Below are 21,786 nucleotides of genomic sequence, written 5' to 3' on the forward strand. Positions count from 1 at the left end.
ACATTTTTTTAATGCAGTTAACAAAGCAATAAGGGAAAAAGATGCTGTAATGCATTAATGTAATGCATTGCCAGAGCTAAAATTACAAATCACATTGCATTTCTTGGCTTGCGGGGATTCATATTCTTCACTACAGTACCTGTATTGTGTTCCTAAATCCACAATTGTTTCTGTTGTTTGATACCATCTACATGGAGCTTGCAGAATACATTGAGATAAAACATGGCACTGTTTAATTGTTTATGTATTATTATTATTATTATTCAAAATCAAAAAATACATTTGCAGTAAGAACACACTATTAAAATTTAACTTAATTTATTTTGGTGTCATAGTACAATGTGATGGCTTCTAACTATGACAGCCCTTCTTCCCAGCCCAGTATTACTTTGGCAGCAACCAACTGTCCTGAGTGGGCGAGTTCTTTCTTTTTCATTTCAGCCGAGAACTGCTTCTACTTTTATGTAATTAGGGACTGGATTTCCTCCGTTAACCTTCTGGCAACTTTTGCATTTACTCCACAATGCTCTTGCAAAAACTGGCAATTTCATGCTCCTCCTGAGGCTGATACATAATTGACCTTAGCGCAAAAGCAGCATTTTCAGGAAGGTGGAAAGGGTGTTTGGCATGCCTTTTTTGTGTACTGTGTTCAGATGCTGCCTGCAGTCTGCTAGACTGAACACTTACAGTGCCATTGATTTTGTTTATGCTTGATGTGGGTCGATACTGTTTATCACTTATTAGTATGTTTGATGCGTGCTGATTTTCACCTTCATTTGTTTTGCACCATTCCAGAAGCGAGAGAATGAGATTTTTGTAACTTGACTTGTAGCGTACCCAATCATAATTTGGTATCGTTCTAATAAAATACAGTGTTTGGATCAGTACTCCTGATTACTTTGTTACAGGTACCACAGACTAAAGATGAATGGAGGGATACGATGAAGGACTTTGAAATTCGATGCAGTTTCCCGTGCTTTGCTGTGGTAGTGCGAAATGTGTCCACCAAAATGTGTTTCTGAGTTCATCAGTTCTAAGGGCACCTTCAGCATTGTTCTATTTGCTGTTGTTGACAGTAATTACTGTTTCACTTATGTCGGTATAGGTGAAGCAAGAAGGGCAGCCGGCAGTGGCAACTTTGCAAGCTGTACACTAAAATTGGCAACAGCGTACGGAACTCTTGGCTCGTCAGAAAATGCGGCTTCAGTTATCGACAATTTTTTCCCGTGAACACTGTATTTAATAAAGCCTTTTTCAAAATGTGACCCACTGAGTTTAAAAGAAACAAAGATTCAACTACATACTTTTGAGAGCTCGCCATGTTGTGGAAAATGCGTTTGGAATTCTGGTGTCAATATTTTGTGTATACCACTTCGCCCACAAATAGTCAGGGCTACATGTCTGGGCTACATGTGTTATGTATAAGTGGCAGAGAAAAACAGCATATCAACAGTACAAACAACCACAATTGATACACTGAGAAAATGTGGATAAAAGAGTTTACGAGCCAGAAACGTGGAGAATCAGAAATGCTGGTCGACTGATAAATGCAGAGCTACCGGCCGGCAGCAATCGTTATTCGAAGCGAGCCGCATTGAGAACAGAATGTTTTGAAAACCACTTTCTTACAGATGGAGAGCTGTTACTTGGCAAAATTTAAGAGTTTAAAAATATGTACTAATACTACAGATTGTGAATGTCAATCACTGATGTGATTTTTAAAATAAATGAATATTGTGTAAAGAATTCAGCTTAGCAAATTTGTGTATCCTTTGTACACAATTTTCCTTAAAAATGAGCCAACTCGATCCGTGGGATTTTCATCTTGTAGAGGTGGACTGTTCCACAGATAGATGTTTTGCTTTCCTGCATTTTTCTTTGTTTGTATATATATCCTAATTGAATGTATTGTGCTACGTAGCTCGGACATCATCAGTCCTTCAAGTTTAGATCACGTAGGATGACCTCAAGTACAGTAACGCTCATTTTTGTAGTCATCATCACGGGAATCGTGGGAATCCTATAAACATCTACACATAATACAGGGTGGAGAAAAAGTGTATCATGAAATTTTAACCCCGGATAGCTGATGCCAGTAGGAAACAAAATTACTAATGTCGTGTAGGTTGACAGTGCACCATTTTTAAACTACGGAAACTTGGCCGTGGGATTGCCTGTTGCCGTTCCTCGGTCGAGGGGCAGCCCTGTGGTTGACAGTTTGCACAAACAAATGTCTCTCTCCCTGTCACTGCCACAATGTGGTACTTTTGTACGTGTGAACTGACAAACGTAGCACTGCCTGTCAACCGACGAATAGCAACAGGGTACTCTCACGGCCGATCGGAGCGTGTGGTGCCAAGTTTCTGTAGTTCAAAAACGGTGTGTTTTTGACATACACAACATTAGTAATTTTGGTTCCTACTGGCATCAGCTATCCAGGGTTAAAATTTCGTGACACAATTTTTCTCCATCCTGTATAGGTGCCCAAAAAGCAAAGAATTTCTTCCATTCCCCACTTGGTATTTCAGTTTGTTTGCTCTACACTGACACACCTAACCTCAAAACTCATGCAAGTTGTTTCGTCAAAGTTGGAACGAGCCGAAATTGTTAAGTTTCATCACCGAGTTGCGCAAATGCGTGCTGTGCGTACGCAGTTGTTAGGTAGTGCAATTGCACACGACGTCGTGTAAACTTATCTTTAGTTCCCATTTGTCCTCAGAGTGTACTGGATGTGACAGTAAGGTAATTTATCTTGTGAAAATTATCAGTCCAAAACTTGCAAGTCGTAGCACATTCATTCTTTTATATTGGACGTGATGTCACGTGTCACTTGGTTAAGTCTTCAGTACATTGTGACTCAGTTCTCAGAGAAGACGAAAGCTCTGGTGCTGTATAAAGCACATGAGTGCACCCACACAAGCCTGCACTTGTCCGGTGAGTCTCCCTTGATCCACACTTTTGTGTGACTTTTCTGAACTCTACCTTCCAGGCCTTTTCCTTCACCCCCTCTTTCTTTCCCTTCAACTCTTCTGCCAGAAGAAGGAGCCAATGGGGTTAAACCCCTTTGTGTGTGTGTGTGTGTGTGTGTGTGTGTGTGTGTGTGTGTGTGTGTGTTTTCCCCTAACACTGCTTGGTGAGTAAATTTTTTGTCCATTCATTTCCATTAAAATGTTTGATGATGCACTTATTTCTTGTTGTGCTCATATTGCCTGATCCCTCTCTTCGGCACTGAATGTAGCCCACAGGACAGGTATCCGTTCAGCTACTATCAGATATTAAAAAGAGTATCAACAAATATTTATCCTGTTTGCCCCATATAAAGATTAAACAACATTGGAGGTAGCTGTAAATTAGTATAAATGGTCAATATGTTGCCATATTTCTCACTGAGAGTGTATTATTATTGTAAATTAACAGCCTTGTTCTGTAGTATGATCATAGATAACAGTTATGATTCATAGAACTTGCAAATAGGTAATTAGATTTCTTATGTTTGTAAGTACATAGTATGGTGTCCAATGTCAAGAACTTTTCATTGTGAAGGACACTAAATTGTGGGAAGGTATGAAGATGTTCTTGTGCTACCCGTAACTTAATTGTGTAGGGTGACTTTGTTTTCTCCACTATTGTGTTGCAGAGCTAATACAATACACATAGGCATTGCCTTTCAAAGAATTGTCAAATCATTCACCTGCCTCTTTTTCTTTTTGACAGATCTCAGTCGAAGCTATCAGCAGTGAAAACAAAAGGCAATGCTTGTACACTGGAATAATGTTGTCTTGGACAAAACCTCGCAGGCCTTCTGAGCAAAAGAACTTGGTACATCTACCGCTGTTGTTATGCAGAGGTCAAATGAAAACTATTGAATATGTACACCTCACATTGCACATTTTATTAAACTGCAACATAAGAGAGCTGACGTTTGCAAACGAACATATGTTGTGGATACTTGGCCTTGCTGCTCACTTTCATGATGAAAGGTTTAATCAACTGCATCTAAGATTTCTCTCTCCAGGCCTGGGGGATAACATTGTTCTAGACTTCACTATATTGATGGCAGTACTCAAAGAACTTTGGAGAAGGTGAGTTCCCTTGTAAACTGTTAAAATTAGATTGTTAAATTTACAATTCCACAGTGCATACTGGAGAAGGTGGATGGAATTTTTGTGCATGCACACTGTTCCTAGCTAGTAATAGTCCGTAATGAAAACCTGATACACAGTAAATAGTTCAAAACTTTCACTTCCAAGCTTTTAGATCAGAAGATTCCCTTAGCTCCCAGACTGTTAATCTGTTCACAGTAGAAATTTCTCGCTGCTCGGTGTACTGAAATAGCTGATAAATTTGACAGACCAGTGAATGAGTTTGAGCTCAACTGAGGAGACAGCTGGAGGCAGTGAGATGCCTCGGGAGTTAACAGGAAATGATTTTTGGAGGAACTTGTGGCACTGCCTAGTGGAGAAACAAGTCACTATTTCAGAATATGGTTTAGGATTACTTTTGACAAAAAATTAAATCGTAACACAACACACACACAAAAGTCATACTAACTAATGAAAATCCACACGATGATGGAGGTTTAAACCTTCGAAACGCGTCGTGGAAATAAATAAAATGGTGACTGGTAACAGTAAACTTGTTGTTCCATTTAATGTCAGTAACCTAGAAATATCCGCATTTAAAGTTAATCTGCCCAGTCAGGCAATCAAGGCTATTTTCGAGTACAAAAACAGTGCAGAAAGGGTCGCAATGACGACACAATACATACACTTCAATAGGAATTGTCTCAAGAATAATGTCATTCCAAATTATGTCAAGATTGGCATCAAAACAAACGTGACAACTGGGAAGAAAACACCGGAAATCGCACGAAAGCTCTTGGTGAAAAATGAACCAAAAGAACTTTATATTAAAAAACAAATGTTCAACATACAGCTTTATAATGCAGAATTACAGTTGGGAAAGTTGCTTCATAGGTTAGAATGTGATTCCATAACCAAAAACGTCAAAGAGTACACCGAGTTCATCGTACACAAAACGAAAGCTACACAGAAGAAAAAACTAGCCAATCTTATAAAGCAACAATTACCTCCCAAACTGAACCAAAACAGCCAAAAGAAACACACATTCAACACACCTCTCCTCAACAACACGAACATAATATTCACTGCAGAAGAAGAGGCACTACTCTGCAAAGGCTTAAAACACAATTTTCAAGCTCCGCTGGACCAAAAGAACCAAGAAAAGCTCATCAATCGTGTCACACAGATCTCGACCACCGCCTTTAAGAAGCAAACTGACAGAATATCAGCCTGCCACAAAATTAACGAAATCATTGAAAAGGAAATTGCAAAACCATTCCCAGCATACAGGAAAAGAGAAGCAGCACTTACATGTACCATTAAGACTAAATTAAACATGAATAATGCAATAATTGTAAAAGCTGACAAGGGCAACACAACTGTTGTAATGGACAGAACAACATACATAGAAAAAACTTGGGACTTCTTCCAAACCAGCAACATAACTGAAATACATAAAGATCCAACAGCCAGAATACAAAAGGAGATTAAACACAATTCAAACAACATTAACTTTCTACTCACCATCCAAGAAGCAAGAAACATTGTAACAATGAGCCCACAAGCACCTTGCCTTAGATCACAATCAAAGATCCACAAAAAAGGGACCCCCATAAGGTCTATAGTGAACTGTAGGAACAGCCCAGCATTCAAGCTCAATAAAATACTCTTCAGAATTCTCAAACAAGCAATAATGAAAGAACATTTAAAAGCACAACAGAATTCACACAATATGTCAAAAACATACCTGATGGACCCACACTTGCCTCATTTGACATACAAAACCTTTATTCCTCTGTGCCAATAGATCTCTCACTACAGATAATCAGTGCCAACCTACATAAACACAAAAAAATTTCTTCAACTCACTTTAGTGAACTAATGGACTTGCTTGAATTCACACTTTCACACAACTATTTTAAATTTAACAATAAAATTTACAAACAAACAGATGGTCTGGCAATGGCCTCAAATCTTTCCGGATTGCTAGCAGAAATATTTATAAGTAACCTAGAAGACAAAATCCTGAATTCCAAACACCACCTCCTCAAAAATATCATCTACTAGTACAGATATGTAGATGATACCATCATTTTAATCAAAGGCACAGTTTTTCAACAACTCCCATGAAAACATAAAATTCACAGTTGAACACCAAAAAGATGACAGTATAAATTTCCTAGACCTTACCATTAGAATAAAGAATAACAGACATAAGTTTGAAATTTAGCGGAAGCCTACCACAACACATACCACAGTTCACAACTCCTCTTGCACCCCGCTGCACACAAAATGGCAGCATTCCGGTACATGATTAATAGAGCTATCCAACTACCACTCTCTGAAGATAAATGTGATCAAGAAATTGAAATAATAAAACAAATAGCTATTGAAAATGGTTATAACAGCTCCATAGTAGACACCCTAAAACACTCAATAATGGCAAACCAATTACAACACAAAAAACAAAAAGAAAATAACATTTTCCATACAATCCCCTTTCTAAGCAACATTTCATACTAGATTGCCAATGTCTTCAAACAAAAAGGCATAAGCATATCCTTTGCAACAGACAACAAGATTGGACAGAAGTTACCCCACAACATCGACACACGAAACCCACTTCATCACACAGGTGTGTACAAAAGTGAATGTTTGGACTGTGACAGCTTCTACATAGGCCAGACAGGCAGATCATTTGAGATTAGGTTCAAGGAACACATGGCAGCACTAAAAAACAAAAAATACCACACATCAGCAATAGCTACCCACCTGCATGAAACAAAACACCATGTTAACAACACAAGTATTGGCATCCTACACATCCAACCAAAAGGCAGAAAACTAGACATCTTTGAAACACTTCAAATATACAAACACCAAATGAAACAACCAGAATCCATCTTAAATGACAATATTTACAATAGTATCATCTCTGTTTTCAGCTGCATACACTCTTAAAAATGCGTGTGCACGCGTTCACACACACACACACACACTCACACACATATATATATATATATATATATATATATATATATATATATATATATATATATATATATATATGCGTGCGCACATCCTAATATTTACCATAAATATTGACAGCCGCCAAGAGTTCAAGAGATTGACCCCATGCACAGATAGTTCATCACACCAACAGATTGTACCCCTTGTCAGCTTAAAACTGTATGTACATCAACTACAAATTTTATAGCATTAACCAATGTACTACCCCAACCTTTAGACAGCTAATATATGTAACATGTGATCTTAAGACTCCTTACCATGTAAATGTTTGCTCTCATATAATCACACTCCCCCCCTGCTCTCTCTCTCTCTCTCTCTCTCTCTCTCTCTCTCTCTCTCTCTCTCTCTCACACACACACACACACACACACACACTGCAGCCCCTCACATCTGTTTATTAATTCCAATCAAAGAGTGTCATCTATGTATGATTTTACTGCTATAGTCAATATGATCTGTAACATTTCACCTAACTGTTATTAACAAGTATGAAGTTTAAGCCATTTTAACATTTCACCTGATTGTATAAACGAATACAAATATTTAGCTGTTTTAACTTGTCAAAATTGGATTTATATACTACCTGCAGTACACACACATACATTCACCACCTCAAAATAAACACCTCCAAATACTTTAAACAATTATTCTGTAATAATGTTGTTATGATGTATATTCTTTGCACTTTGTGGTTATGTCTTCTCTTCTGCTATACGAACCTTGCACGCAGCTGATTCCAGACGCCATATTGGTTTACAAATGTGGCAGTATACATGTGATGTGTCACGACAGCAAAAGGAACCTGTGACCACTGGAGGTACTCTAGTTAATTTATTTAATGTTTACCATTAGATATCAGTTTAATTTTTTGTCAAAAGTAATCCTAAACCATATTCTGAAATAGTGTCTTGTTTCTACACTAGACAATGCCACAAGTTCCTCCAAAAATTGTAACACATCACATACACAAATGTCATACTAACTAATGTAAATCAACCTGATGATGGAGGTTTAAACCTTCGAAACATGTCGTGGAAATAAATAAAACGGTGACTGGTAACAGTAAACTTGTTGTTTCATTTAATGAAACATGAGGCATTCCATCAAATTTCCAGGTAATCATTAGCACACAATCAAAGAAGGCTCAGTCAGATCATTGCTAGCACTATTGCGCTAGTAATACAGGAGCCTGCACTCGTAAGTTGCTGAAGATATAACTAAAAAAAAAAAAAAACATTCATTGTCAACCTACAACAGAGAAAATAAAAGTGTCATAATAGTAGTTTTGACATTATGATTTGTTATGGGGCATAGGATAACAAATGGAAAGATGCTTCGTGGCTTCAGGTCTGTGCCACTCGTGTGTTCTCTGCATTAGGGCTTCGTATGAACCCTAACACAGTAATCCTGGGAACGTGGCAAAGAGTCTGTCACGTGTATCTGGAAAGGCAGACCTTAGTGATGTAGATATTCTGAAGGGATACAAATCCCTTCAGAATTTAGTGGAAGAGCTAATTGCAGCAGGAAATGTGGACACTGTCAAATTTCTGCAGAAAGCGAAACTAGAGAGCCCACTATCTATCACCGTTGTGCTGAAGACGGCTTCCGTGTAGTGTTATAGATTTGGGGCGGCCATTTTCGCCGTATTGTGAGTTTTGGACAGATCGCTGGTGTAGTCTCTCGAAAGAGACCTTATAACTGGTGCAATAGTGTCGTATGTGAAACTTTACACGTAATACGGCTGAAGGGTTGTAAAAACGAAACTTTTTTAGGATAACTTTTTTGTCCATCTGTCTGTCTGTCCGACTGTCAAGAACACTTTTTCTCAGGAATGGGTAAATGTGTCAAGTTGAAATATATGTCACACATCAACGTCTACGGTCTCTTGGCAATGTAAAAATTTTAAGCTTCTAAGTCAATTCAGTCAGAAGATATGTCATACAGTTTAATACTCGGAAACTCATTCGTCAAAATCAATAGGGTACTTCCCATTGACTTCGGATCGTGAAATTTGCAAAGATACACAGTTTCACATTGCATGTAAGGGGAAAAATGCAAAAAAATTGTTAATTTAGAGTTACTTCACTAAAAAATGTTGTATCTGTCTGTCCTCTGTTAAGACCCCTTTTTCTCTGAAGCAGTTTTGCGTTAGCTTCAAATTTTTGTCACTGAGGTCTACGGTTCCTTGGCGATGTAATAACTTAAATCGATGCAATCAAAAAATTTGGCCATTTTGCCACATATTTTGATACTCGGGTACTCGCATGTCAAGACCTATTGGCACTTCCCTTTGATGTAGAATCGTGAAATTTGGCTTGAAGGGAGGTTTCACAGTACAAGTAAAGTAAAAAAAAAAAGTTAGATTGTAACTATAACATGTAATAAATATCTTTTTGCCATTGTAACACAAACTGCATTCATCATCCATCAGACGCATAATAGATGAACATTACTTCACGCAAATATAAAATGTTAGTTGTAATCATGTTTTAGCATGTAAATAAAAGATATTTTATTAACTCTTTTATATCTATATACATAAACTCTTCACTTCTTTTTGTATCTCCAGACTAGTCTGAGGATCTACTGTAGAGATTTTGATACAGTCTGGGAATTCCCGGGACTGATATCTTGCCAGTATCTATATTGAAAATTGTTGAGATTCTAGAGATGATAATTAAGTTTGCATATAATCCTGAGTGCAGGAGTTCTATGTGCCAGCCAGTTTTTCTTTTTCTTTCTTTGTTTCCTCTCTCTCTCTCTCTCTCTCTCTCTCTCTTTCTCTCTCTCTCTCTCTCTCTCTCTCTCTCTCTCCTTCCTTTTTATTTTATTGTATTTTTTTAGCAGTTTAATTGGTTTAATGTAAATGTTTCTTTCTCTGTCCAGTAATTCAAATAAAAGTGATGGGTATTGTAGTAATGAAATAAGATATAACTGGCATAAAAAAAACTCTGCTGAAAATAACATAAAAATTGGACATAAAGAGATGACTTTTCCATGAAGTTAGTTTGTACTCCTCAAAACATTGCTAGTGTTGGATATAATCTTTCTGTCAAATAACAAGCACCTCTCAATTTTGTGACTGCAGTGGCCATCAGCATAAATCTGGGAGTTGAGGTAGATGAATGTAGAAACTACCTCCACTTTTCTCCTTTTCCGTGTCATGTATTGATAAGTGTAGTTTCCATAATTTTCGTTTTCTTGACATTCAGCATGAGACCGATTTTTGCACTTTTTCTTCCACCTTCAGAAAGAGGAGCTTTTCCTCGGATTCTGCCATCATTATGGTATCATCTGAATACCTTAAGTATATATATTTCGTATGCGTACTACAAACAATTTACAATAAATTCACACATTATAGAGTGATTTGTCCTCCAGAGAATTTACAATATCACAATGCTAATTTATAAAATAATATACTTGGAAATAATAAAGTACTATGGAGTCTTCGCTTCATATCTCATTCTTCCAGAAGTCCCATTATGCCCTCGCTATTTTGCTGCACGCCGACAGGTCTTGGGCCTTGCACGCTCTCGGCTAGTTTACTAGCGGACATTGAAGCAGGTGGTTCTTGGTCTGGATATTCCCACACGGACACAAAGCACTTTCACTAATTCCCCACTTGTGCAGATTTTTGTTACATCTGCCCATTCCTGAACGTAGCCTGTTCGGGATTTTCCATCTCTTCCACTAGAGTTCTGTACCTGGTGGCAGCACTTCTTAAGAATCGTGGGCAGATTCTTGTTGTTCGTGCCACAGTCTTTTCCTGGAAGTTTTTGGTGGATCTGTGAGTGGTTTGGTTGAGTGGAGAAAACTACTTGACTTAAGGCGTTTTGGTATCATTTGGTACTCACGTAGCGGATGACGTTGATCTCGGACCTGTTTTGTTCGTTCAGTTCTGCTCTGCATTGCATGTCAGACATTTGGTGTAGCAATCCCTGATAAGGAGCACAGGTGTTCTACTCTTGTTGGCTTAAGACACCCAGTAATATGTCTACACATCTGGTTCAGGACAGTGTCCAGTTTCTTCGTGTGGCATGACTGCTCCCAAACAGGACTTGCAAACACAGCAGCAGAGTAACAGAGTGCGATTGCGGTGGTGCGTAAAACTTTTGGATTAGCTCCCCATTTTGATGTCATTAGATTGCCAAATAAGTTATTCCGTGATCGGATTTTTGCCCTGCTCTCCTAAATGTGCTGCTTGAATGGCAGTGTCCTATCAAGAGTAACTCCCAAGTACACTGGGAAAGGACAGTGGGTTAATCTTGTGTCGTTCCACCAAACATTCAGTTCTCGCTTCGCCTCTCTGTTGTTAAGATGGCATAGGCAAATCTGGGTCTTGGGCTGCGTTCACACTGCCGGCCGGGCCGGGCCGGGCCGGCACGTACTGGATCGGCTCCGTGCCCAGCCAGCCCAGGCCGACGTGTAGTGCATTCACATTGCGCGCAGCGCCGAGCCGAGCCGAGCCGGGACGGCGAAATGGGGGAAAATCCACTTATCCAATTTTCAAGTTTTAAAACTTCTTAGCAGTATATAAGACTTCGCCACATCGTTTTATGAACTTATTTTTTCCTTATTTTTTCCTTAAAAGCGTTACTTATGTCGTGAAAAAAAGAGAAAGTCTATTTTTCGTTTTGTGTGATTTCTTAGTTTCGTAACGCTTCCCAACCGATTTTGAAGAAAGCATGCGACTAAAAAATCTGATTTTTGTACACGTGGTAGTGTAACATCTTAGCTCCGTATTAAATCATTTATCTTTCCATATTTCTTAACAGTCATTGTGAAATGATGCCATTTGCCAATGTTCTGCACTTGATTTACAAATCTTGTAGTGAAAAAGTTATGTAGCGGGTAGCTTACTGTTAGATCCGTTTTAGACCATACATTGTTGCGAATGAAATGTAGCTAAAAGTACCAAAAAGTTTATGAAATGATAATGACACTGATATCTGTCTCTGGTCACAAGTAATGCGAGCTATTCACTCGCGTCAGTGCCGCGTCCACAAGTCACGGAGTTCGCGCGGTTACGGCTTGGCTTAGTGTAGTTGTATAATGCAGGACAGAAAAAAAACTAATTACTAGTGATCAGTAGTGTAAAACTAATCACAAAAACAAACTGGAGATTTGTGATACTTTTACTGCAGAAACTGAAGCGCAATTCTGTAATCTCGTTGTCTGCTTTGACAGAAAAAATAATGGACAGTTAATGAAACTACTGTAGATGGACACCGATGTGCGTTTCATTGTTTTTTTTTATTCATTGTCGGGCTGCGCTGCACTGTCAAGGTAATCCCCACTCTGGCTAAATGGCTGTCAGCTGCCGGAGGCCAAATAAATAAATTTAGAAAAATCCCCATCCTTCGACAGCTGACAAGCAAGTCAGTAGAAAACGCAGCTGCAGTCAACAGCTGCTCGCCGTTAGCTAGTCTGTGCTGTCGTGTAGAACAATGTCTTCACTATTTTATTGGTATTGTTTTGACTCTTCAGTAACTCGTCGAGTTTTGAAGTACAGAAGAACTAGGAGATTATGGATTCCTCCCATAAATAGCGACAGACATTTAGGAGAGTTTTTTTCTTTACATGAAGAACTTAAAAACTATCCTGAAAAATTTTATTCATATTACAGAATGAATCATAATACATTTCAGTATGTGCTGCAGAACATTCAAGACAAAATTTCGAAACAGAACACAAATTTTCGCAGAAGTATAACAGCAGAAGAAAAATTGTGTATAATGATAAGGTAAGATTAGTTAGTACACACTTTTTGCTTTGCAGTAGAACTTTGTGCAGCATTTACTACCTCCAATTAATTGTAGTCATGCTTTTGTATTTTAAATTTCACAAACGCTGACCTCTGAGAGGAAGAGAGTTTATGGGACTCCTGAGAATCATTAGGAAGTAATTAGCTTCGTCATTTTGGGTAATGTCTTGCTGTGCCTTCAACGAAGAATCGCAGAAATACTCCTTCAGAATTTTCCAACTTTTTTCTTCATGATGCAGTGCTTGGCTGTGGTGATGGTTCATCATGTGGAGCCACTGATGACATCACAGAATTCTTCTCATTGCTTTGTAAGATAGATTGATAGGCGAAGGGTTTTGAGATAATGCCCTTTGACTCAGTGGTTCTATTTCCACTGATAAGGAACTGCCACAGCATGACTTTACAATTCATTGTCATCTGGTAGGGACACATTTCCGTCCCTCAGTGACACTCATATCTGTCTCCAAGTAAATGCGAACTATTCAGTGGCGGCAGTGCTGCGATCGCTGGCAAGCTATTGTAGTAAATGCATGTAAATACGGTAGATTAACTAAATAAAATAAAAGTAATTTCTCATGTATCATTATAATAGACGTAATTTTTCCTCACTGACTGTGAAATGTGAGGTAACATCCTAAAATAAAAGATGTGTGCAGTCACACTTGTGACGAAAGCAGAAGGGGACGTGTGATGCGTGTACTGCAGAAGCTGTGGTGCTGCTCCACAGGCTCGCGCCGGCAATTTTAAACACTCGGGATGTCGCCGGCTCGGCTCCGGGAGGCTCACGCCTTGTCGGCGCACCCGGCCGCCAGTGTGAACACCGCAATTCAAAACAATGTGTCTGATATCAAAGCGGGCGGCGGCCCGGCCAGGCTCGGCTCGGTTCGGCTCGGCCTGGCCAGGCTTGGCTCGGCCCGGCCGTCAGTCTGAACGCAGCCTTACTTGGATTGGGTTTCAGCTGATTTTTATTGTAATAGTTGGTGAGACTTTCCAGGTTCTCAGCTAGTATTTCCTCAATATCCTCATAGTTTTATGACTGAACTGCTAATGCCCTATCATCAGCATAAATGAAAAATCTTGACCGGGGACTAATAGGCTGGTCATTTGTATAAATATTGAATAACATGCGGGCAAGGACACTGCCCTGAGGAAGTCCATTTTCTTGTACACCCCTGTAGCTAGTGTTTTCTCAAACCGATCTTCAGCATACTGGGGTAGGCTGAGAGCTTGATTGGTACAAGATTTGCCAGGCTGAAATCCTGCTTGCTCTTTTATTAAGGGGAGTACGTACATCCTATACCCACAGTGTTAAATTCGCAATATTGATGACCCGTTATGTCAGAACCTGTGACAGATATAGATCTGAAATTTTTGGGATGTATAGTATCACTCCTTTTCTGATTACTGAACCAGAATCAAGATGTACAGAGAAATAATTAGCTAGTTATGATTTTTTTTTTAATGTTGTTCAATATAATATAATATATTGTCCACTTTTTCTTCCGTAAGTAAAAACCCGTCAGAGGTAAAGATGTTTTGGGTGGTTCAGTAGCTGCAGTATACCAAGTGGTAACATAGTGTAAAATTAGAAATATGTGTTTGTATTAGTTCCTGAGATAATGGGTCAAATAATTTTAAAAATGTCATTTCCGGCAAATCAAGTTCAAACATTTTATTTAATATTAACGTACACATGGAGGCATGCCAGCTTCTAGAAACAGCCAGGCCCATAATCAGCATTATATGGATCCTGTTCTTGACTATCCTGCAGACCTAGAATCTTCCTTCTTTTCCTGCCTCTTGCTTATTTAGTCATTTCCTCTGCTGCACACAGGGCTTTCACGATCCTAAGTTGATCCATTCGCTGAAAGGCTTGCAGTGTGTCGGCGCCTGGAGTGATACCAAGTTCCTCTAGTGCCTCAGTTCTTCCTTTTATACCATTGTTAAACGTTATCACAGCATCACAAACACCCAAGCATAGAGTTTTCTTTCCTACAAAGACACGTTTTGGCATGTAGGTCCAAATTACATTATTGAAAGACTCGTTCGGGTTTTGTATTCGACCACGGAGACATTTGGAACGAAGGTCAGGATGAGCTAATTCTCTATATATTGGTTTAATAGCTTCCATCACTACAGATGGTGTGCTATTTTTGTGCTTAAATTGTTCCTCGCTACCCGCTGCTTGAGCTTTGTGGTACTTGCACCAGGTGGACAAAGACCGTGTATAGGTGTATCATCAGTGGAAGATTTGTGGAAGAATGTAGCCCGCCATGCTCGTTTCATCCCTTGTAGGTCATGTGTATTGTTTCTTATTGCCATTCCATAATAATGCTGGAGTTCATCAATGTTTTTGTCTGTAAGTCTTCCTTTACCATTTAGAGTCTTTCCATCTGTCTGCTTCAATTTTCAGAGATGTGTTCCCATCTGTTTTTGAATGTGGCCCACACATTCAATCTTAACAATCTGCTTATTACCATAAGGTTGGCTTTCCACTATTGATTTGTAAGCTTTTGAATCACCATCCCCCAAGTACTCAGTGTAACACACAACTCTCTCCTGTTGTGAACGTCTGAACATAGAAACAATTGCAGTAGCCTCCATGCCCCCACTAGTTCTTAGCACAATTTGTTTTATGACTTTCACTCGTTTCATCAACTGACTTACACTGATGACAGTATTTAGTTAGCACTTCAATGTCTGAGACTTTACCTGTGTCAACACTAGTGACAGTTGCAAACTGCATTTTTTGACGCGACTTCTCTTCTGCAATGTGCGATCAGTTGTCACTGATAAGTCGGTTGTGTTATTTAATTCTACTGCTTCTTTAGCAGCAGCTTTCGTAGAAGCAACAGCGTCAGATTTGATAAATTCACCAATTACTTCTGTGTACTTACTTGATCTGTTTCGTGGGTTTGGCAAGTTCAGCATTGCACATAATACTTCAGCTGCAGTCAATCCTTTCCCAACGCACCTCATTCCATACAGGAATCTAACATTGCTCTCCAACAAGTCATTTTTACGCTTTTCAGAAGTCCAAAATGATGTCGAGAGCCTGCAAACTTCACACTGAATATCAAGTCCAGTCCTTGCAGATGAGTCCTCAAAGATGCTATTTTGGCCACCACAAACCTTACATGATACAGCATCTTGCAAAAGTTGTCCTAACACTCTCAAATCTAAAAGAACATAACGTAACTATTTTGATCTTTACCAATAAATAAATCCTCGTGGTCTCCAAGTTTCCTCTTAACCACTAGTAGGCGTGTCCTTGTCACGGGTGTGTGATTTCAGGATGAACACTGGATTCAGATTTTGTGATATGCTGATTTCCATGGAAACTTTGCTTCTTAAAACAACCCTATCTTTTCATCTTGTTGAAAATAAGCATATAATAACACATCAAACCACTATGTTTTCAGTTCAAAACTTATGAAAGACGACAACTACAAAGTAAATAAACAAAATGCATGTGCTATACTGCCATTTCTATTTACACATTGTATCCAACCTCTTAACCCAAACATTAACATGATTTCAAGGAATAAATAGCTTAAAACCACAGCCTTCTAGATTGAATAGCTCAAGAGATAGAGATACTTAGGCAATTCAGTGCAGAACGACACGCACTATTAACTTTGAAATTATAAAAACTACACTTCCAATTGGAATTTTTCGACAAATAATGCATCAAATTATTCAGGAGAGATCAAATATTAATAAGAGATAATAATCCGAAAATGTCACTTTTTGACCAATTCCGCCATACATACTCCCCTTAAGATGCCCTCGATCAGCTCTTTGAATCTGTTTAGTATCAGTCTTTCAAACAGTTTGTAAGTTGTACACAACAGAGAGATCGGACAATAACTCTTAGGATCTTCTGGGTCCTTACCAGGCTTACGAATTGCAATTATTTTTGCCTGCCTCCAGATTTTAGGGATTCATCCAGTTGTCCAACAGCAGTTCATAAACTACAATAGCCACAATTTAGAGCGAACACCGACACGTATCAGCTGTTCATTTTTAATATCATTTAAGCCTACGACCTTCTCAATCTTTAAACTTTTGATTGCTTCGTTCAGTTCTGATAATGTAAATGTGTGATCAAGTGTTTCATTTTTTTCTTCTTGGGAAGCATTTAGTTTACTCGTATGCCCTCTCTTCAGTCTGTGTTGTGCTTTGCCGTTTTTCAGCAACTGGGAGGCTGATTGGTCAGCTGTAACGCCAACAGAGTGTGGTGTACCTGCAGGTACACCACATAGCTCTTTGAGCAGTCTCCAGGCTTTCTGACTACTGTGGGTGATGTTAATGCTTTCTACAGTGTGGTGCCACTTCTGTCTTCTAGTTTCAATCACTCTTGTTACGACTTCTTCACCGCACGGGATTAGCCAAGCGGTCTACGGCACTGCAGTCCTGGACTGTGCGCCTGGTCCCGGCAGAGGTTCGAGTCCTCCCTCGTGCGTGGGTGTGTGTGCTTGTCCTGAGGATAATTTAGGTTAAGTAGTGTGTAAGCTTGGGATTGATGACCTTAGCAGTTAAGTCCCATAAGATTTCACACACATTTGATTTTTATGACTTCTTCCCCCACCTCCATTGTTCTGGGGAGAATGGGTTGGCGTCACAGAGATCACGGTCCGTTTCGTATTTATCTTTTGTCTCTTCGCTGTAGCCTGGAATGTAAGATTTTCTACATTCTCTCAGTATTTTAAAGCTTTCATAAACTCTGTAGTTTTCTTGTAGAGGTTGAAGAAATGGAAAGTTTTTTGTCCACTCCTTTCGAGAAAGCTTCCCAGTTAGCTTTTTGGAAATTAAATCTGTTTCGAACGGGAAACTCTGTCACCGTATCACTGGGTTCATTTTGCAGAGTACTGGCCGATGCTGGGACTTTGAGGTGGGATTCGATACGAGCTTTTGGCTTATGTTCACAAGAGTATTGCTAGTGAAACATAGATCTGGATTACAGCTTCTTTTCCATCTGCTGCATTTGAATGATGGAGGCTGTTTTGGATCATGCATCAAATGGAGCTTGTTGTTTTCAGCTCTCTGTTCCACTAGTTCGCCATCTTTCTTAGTTCTCGTATATCCGCAAGCCACATTGTGACTGTTGAAGTCTCCCATTATTATGTCTGGTACATCGTCGTTCTTCCCCAGGGGTGTACTGAATTGATAAAGTATGCTGGGCAGCTTATATACAGAGTGGATGTTTATGTTACCCAGACTTACAGAGACTATTTCTACGCTATTCTGGTCATTAGTTCGGCCTTCTGTGATTTTGAGATCGTTCTTGACGAAAATTGCGCTTCTGTATTGGTTATGAGGAATGTCTTTGATTAGCTGCAGGCCAGGTATTCTTGGCCTTGTGGAGTCTGGCGCTCTGTGCGTTTCATGGAGGCACAGAACATCGCACCTATAATCCTTGCACACATTTGAAATAAGGTCTTGTTTTGCATGTGACAGTCCTTCTGTGTTGAATGAGATAATTGTCTGTGTCGGCTCTGAAAGGAGCCCTTTGTGATCTCTCATTTTCCACTCTCTCGTGAGGTTTGTAGTCGCTAGGTAGAAAGATTAGCCGGCAAAATGCCATTGCCCAGGGGACGCCCAAGTCCATATTTGTTGCTCTTCTTGGAGGCTCTTTCTTTGTCCCCCAATATCTGAAGTTATTATTATTTACCCTAGCCTTATTAATTCCAGTTTCTTCTTCATCCAATGTGGCAGAGCATATAATATGCTCTGAATACAAACTGAATAAATAAGTAGAAGAAATATTGCTATAACATTATGTCCAGAAACCGATACCTTGCCCAAAGATTCGTGCATGCAGTTTCAGTTATTACTTCCATGGATTTGAGTTTGTCTATTGCAATATATATGCTGCTGTGTTTCCCATTTGCCCATCTTTTTGATATACAATTATATTTACCCTCAAAACATCACTCCTGGCAATTTTGTTTCTTAGTCTGCTTTCTACATGTAGTTTTGTACAAGCTCCGCTGTCTTTTAGGACAAATTTGTTACCTCTGCTGTATTTCTCTTTGCATTTTGCCCAACACACCAGGCTTTCAATGTTTACGTGTCAATTTTAGTTGCCTGTATTTGAATTACAGCTAGCAAACTGCTTAATTTATTTGCCAGGTACTCATTGCGTATGCACATGCTCAAATTTTTGTTTAAATTCAATCCTGAAAACTTGACAGCATCAATTTCTTCTATGTCTCGGTTGGTGTAAATATTTTCACCTTGCCTACATTTTTATTGCTGATCGATTGAACTACACCAATTGAGTTTTAAATATGTCTCAATTCCACCCATTTGTATGAAATAAACACTGTGAATACTTATCACTCACTCAGAAATTTTTTAGGGTTTTCATTTTTAGCTAACACAGAAGTATGGCTTTTTAACAAAAACTGATGGGAATCTGATAGTTATGGGTATGAGGTGTGTGAGAAAAGTACTGAGACTGGTTTTTTACCCAAAGTATTTTTTTTCCAAACATTATTATAGTCCCCTTCAAAGAAGTTCCCTTCGGCAGCCGTACACCGGCAGAGTAGTTGTTCCCAGTCGTGGTAGAGTACTGAAAGGCTTCAACTGTTACGGCCTTTAACATGTTAGTCATGTTCTGTTGAATGTGTTACAGAATTCCAAAATGACATCCTTTCATGACATTTTTCAATTTTGAGAAAAGAAAACAGTCACAAAAACAGGTGTATATGAAGGGCTGTCTGAACAACAGGAATCCCTCTTGAGGTCAAAAATTCTGTGATGGAAGTGGCCACGTGGCATGGGGCATTGTGATGCAGCATCCACACATCTGCAATGTGTGTTCTCACTCGTTTAACCCTTTTCCTGAAGCTTTCAATGGCATTTTCGTAAAATGACAATGTTTTGACTTCTGATTTGCTCATTTGAGATTTTTTCGATCATGTGGATGTCTCAGTGTGCCATTCCCCAGTTTGCTACTGTGTCTCAGGATTGTAATAAAGAACCACTCAACTAAACCATTCACGGTCATTAGCAATCCTCTCGAGGAGATCAACATACACATTTCTTCGATTTTCTGACTCAATTGTGAGGTTTTTTGCCACCAGTTTGACACAAACTATTCGCGTGTCCAAAACATTGGTCAAAATTTGACGTATGGCGAAAGTGTTGGGTCATCCGTTATCCTTATCGGTAAACGTCATTCTGATCTCACAAGAGTGTGCTCACTTTCGACATTTTGATAAGTTTATCCAGTTGAAGGTCGCCATGAGCAAGGTTCACCGTCATTGCATCTTCCAAAAATGTTTTGTGCCAGCGAAAAACTTGTGGTCTTGTTGAGGAACATCCCCCATAGATCTGTTTCAACTTTTCGCGTGCAACACTCATGGGTTCTGCGAGTTTAACACAAAACTTGAAGGTATAACGTTGCTCTAAATTCCGCTGTTCCAGTTTTGTAACCCACAAAAACACAACATTGCTGACGGTACTCTCAAAAATCACGTGATAGCTGTACGGAGCTGAAACTCGGACAGAGTTTGTGGAAGGGATGAACACATCGGTCTGCACAACTGCAACCACAAAGCTTTGCCAGATTGCTTGTGGTGTTGTCAGTCTGCTGTTCTCAACCATCTTGCGTAATGTTCAACAGTGTAGGAAAAGACAGACAACTTACTTTAAAGAAGACACGGAAAGTTGCAGACACTCGTTTCGTCGCAGCCTTCATCGGCGAAAGTTAAACAGACACCATTCGTACGTACAAGGAAGCACGTGGCACACACACACACGACGGCCGACTCCTGCATCCAGCCCGAGATGCTGGAGTTGGCGGTCATTTGTTTGTGAGGTGTGCTGTCGTGTGTGTGTGAATGATGTATGGAACTGTCTTTTGATTGTGCCTGTCTGCAACTTGATGTGTCTTCATTACAGTAAGTAGCCACCTATCTTCTTCTACATTGTTGATATTCCTATCTAGAGTTTCTGTTGTTTATATAACATTTATATGGATCAGAGGTAGGCCTGGTACTAATGTGGAGCCTTGTGGGGCACCCTTAGAAATTTGACAATTAATGTGTACAGTGAAAAAGTACTAGAAAGAATAAGTGAGTAAATGAGGCTAATGAAATGTCATCTGAAGACTGGTCACATTTGTGAGGTGTGGGCTAGTTTGTGCGGTGAGAGTCTACTAGGCACTGGGAGGAGTATCAGCAGCTGGGGAGAGAGATTTTAGGGCCAGAGGAAGGAGAAAGGTCAGAAGGTGGAAAGTGGATGATGGAGAAACCTAAGTGCAGCAGTATTTGTTGTGATTAAAAGAATAATATGGCTTGAGTGGGGCACCATCTCAGTCAAAAGACTATTGTCCCAGACCTAAATTACATTGTTCCATTTTTTTTAACCCCTTACCGCATGCTGTGCCAGATGTGGCACATACCACTTTTCTCTTTGTCAATCTCGTATCTGAGAATATATTTCCAAACCGCATGTTGGGACAGATATGGCACACAGTCAAGAGCAGCTGAGCAAGTAGTATATGCTATCTCTTGGGATAGTAAGGAATTACGTGTTATGAATCTTTGCTTTGTGTTGCTAGCTGTTTAAATCCAAGATTAGTCACACAAACAGTTGCATCAGGTACAGTAAATGATTGATTTCAGTGTTTCAGATGGCAGTTATGAGAGTCAAGGGGCACGAAAGGGCAGCAGTGGTTGGGGAGTGAGTGAGACAGGGTTGTAGCCTCTCCCCGATGTTATTCAATCTGTATATTGAGCAAGCAACAAAAAACAGAGTGGGTATTAAAATCCATGGAGAAGAAATAAAAACTTTGAGGTTCGCCAGTGGTATTGTAATTGTATCGGAGACAGCAAAGGACTTGGAAGAGCAGTTGAATGGAATGGACAGTGTCTTGAAAGGAGGATAATGGAATGT

At 39.4% G+C, this 21,786-nt stretch overlaps 1 protein-coding gene across 7 annotated transcripts in view; it reads left to right on the forward strand.

Moving 5' to 3' along the window:
• The window catches only part of LOC126293728 (uncharacterized), a 103,772-nt gene that overhangs the window by 78,352 nt on the left and 3,634 nt on the right, over nt 1-21,786 (forward strand). For all 7 annotated transcript variants that reach the window (XR_007552353.1, XM_049987053.1, XM_049987056.1 and 4 more), the window contains one exon: nt 3,715-4,082. Coding sequence is in view for 6 of the 7 variants with exons in the window: in XM_049987053.1 (XP_049843010.1) it covers nt 3,715-4,082 (368 nt within the window). In the remaining variant the exon portion in view is untranslated. The remainder of the gene's footprint in view (nt 1-3,714; nt 4,083-21,786) is intronic.

Source organism: Schistocerca gregaria, chromosome 10 (assembly GCF_023897955.1).
Source record: "Schistocerca gregaria isolate iqSchGreg1 chromosome 10, iqSchGreg1.2, whole genome shotgun sequence".
NCBI classification, from domain to species: Eukaryota; Metazoa; Arthropoda; class Insecta; order Orthoptera; family Acrididae; genus Schistocerca; species Schistocerca gregaria.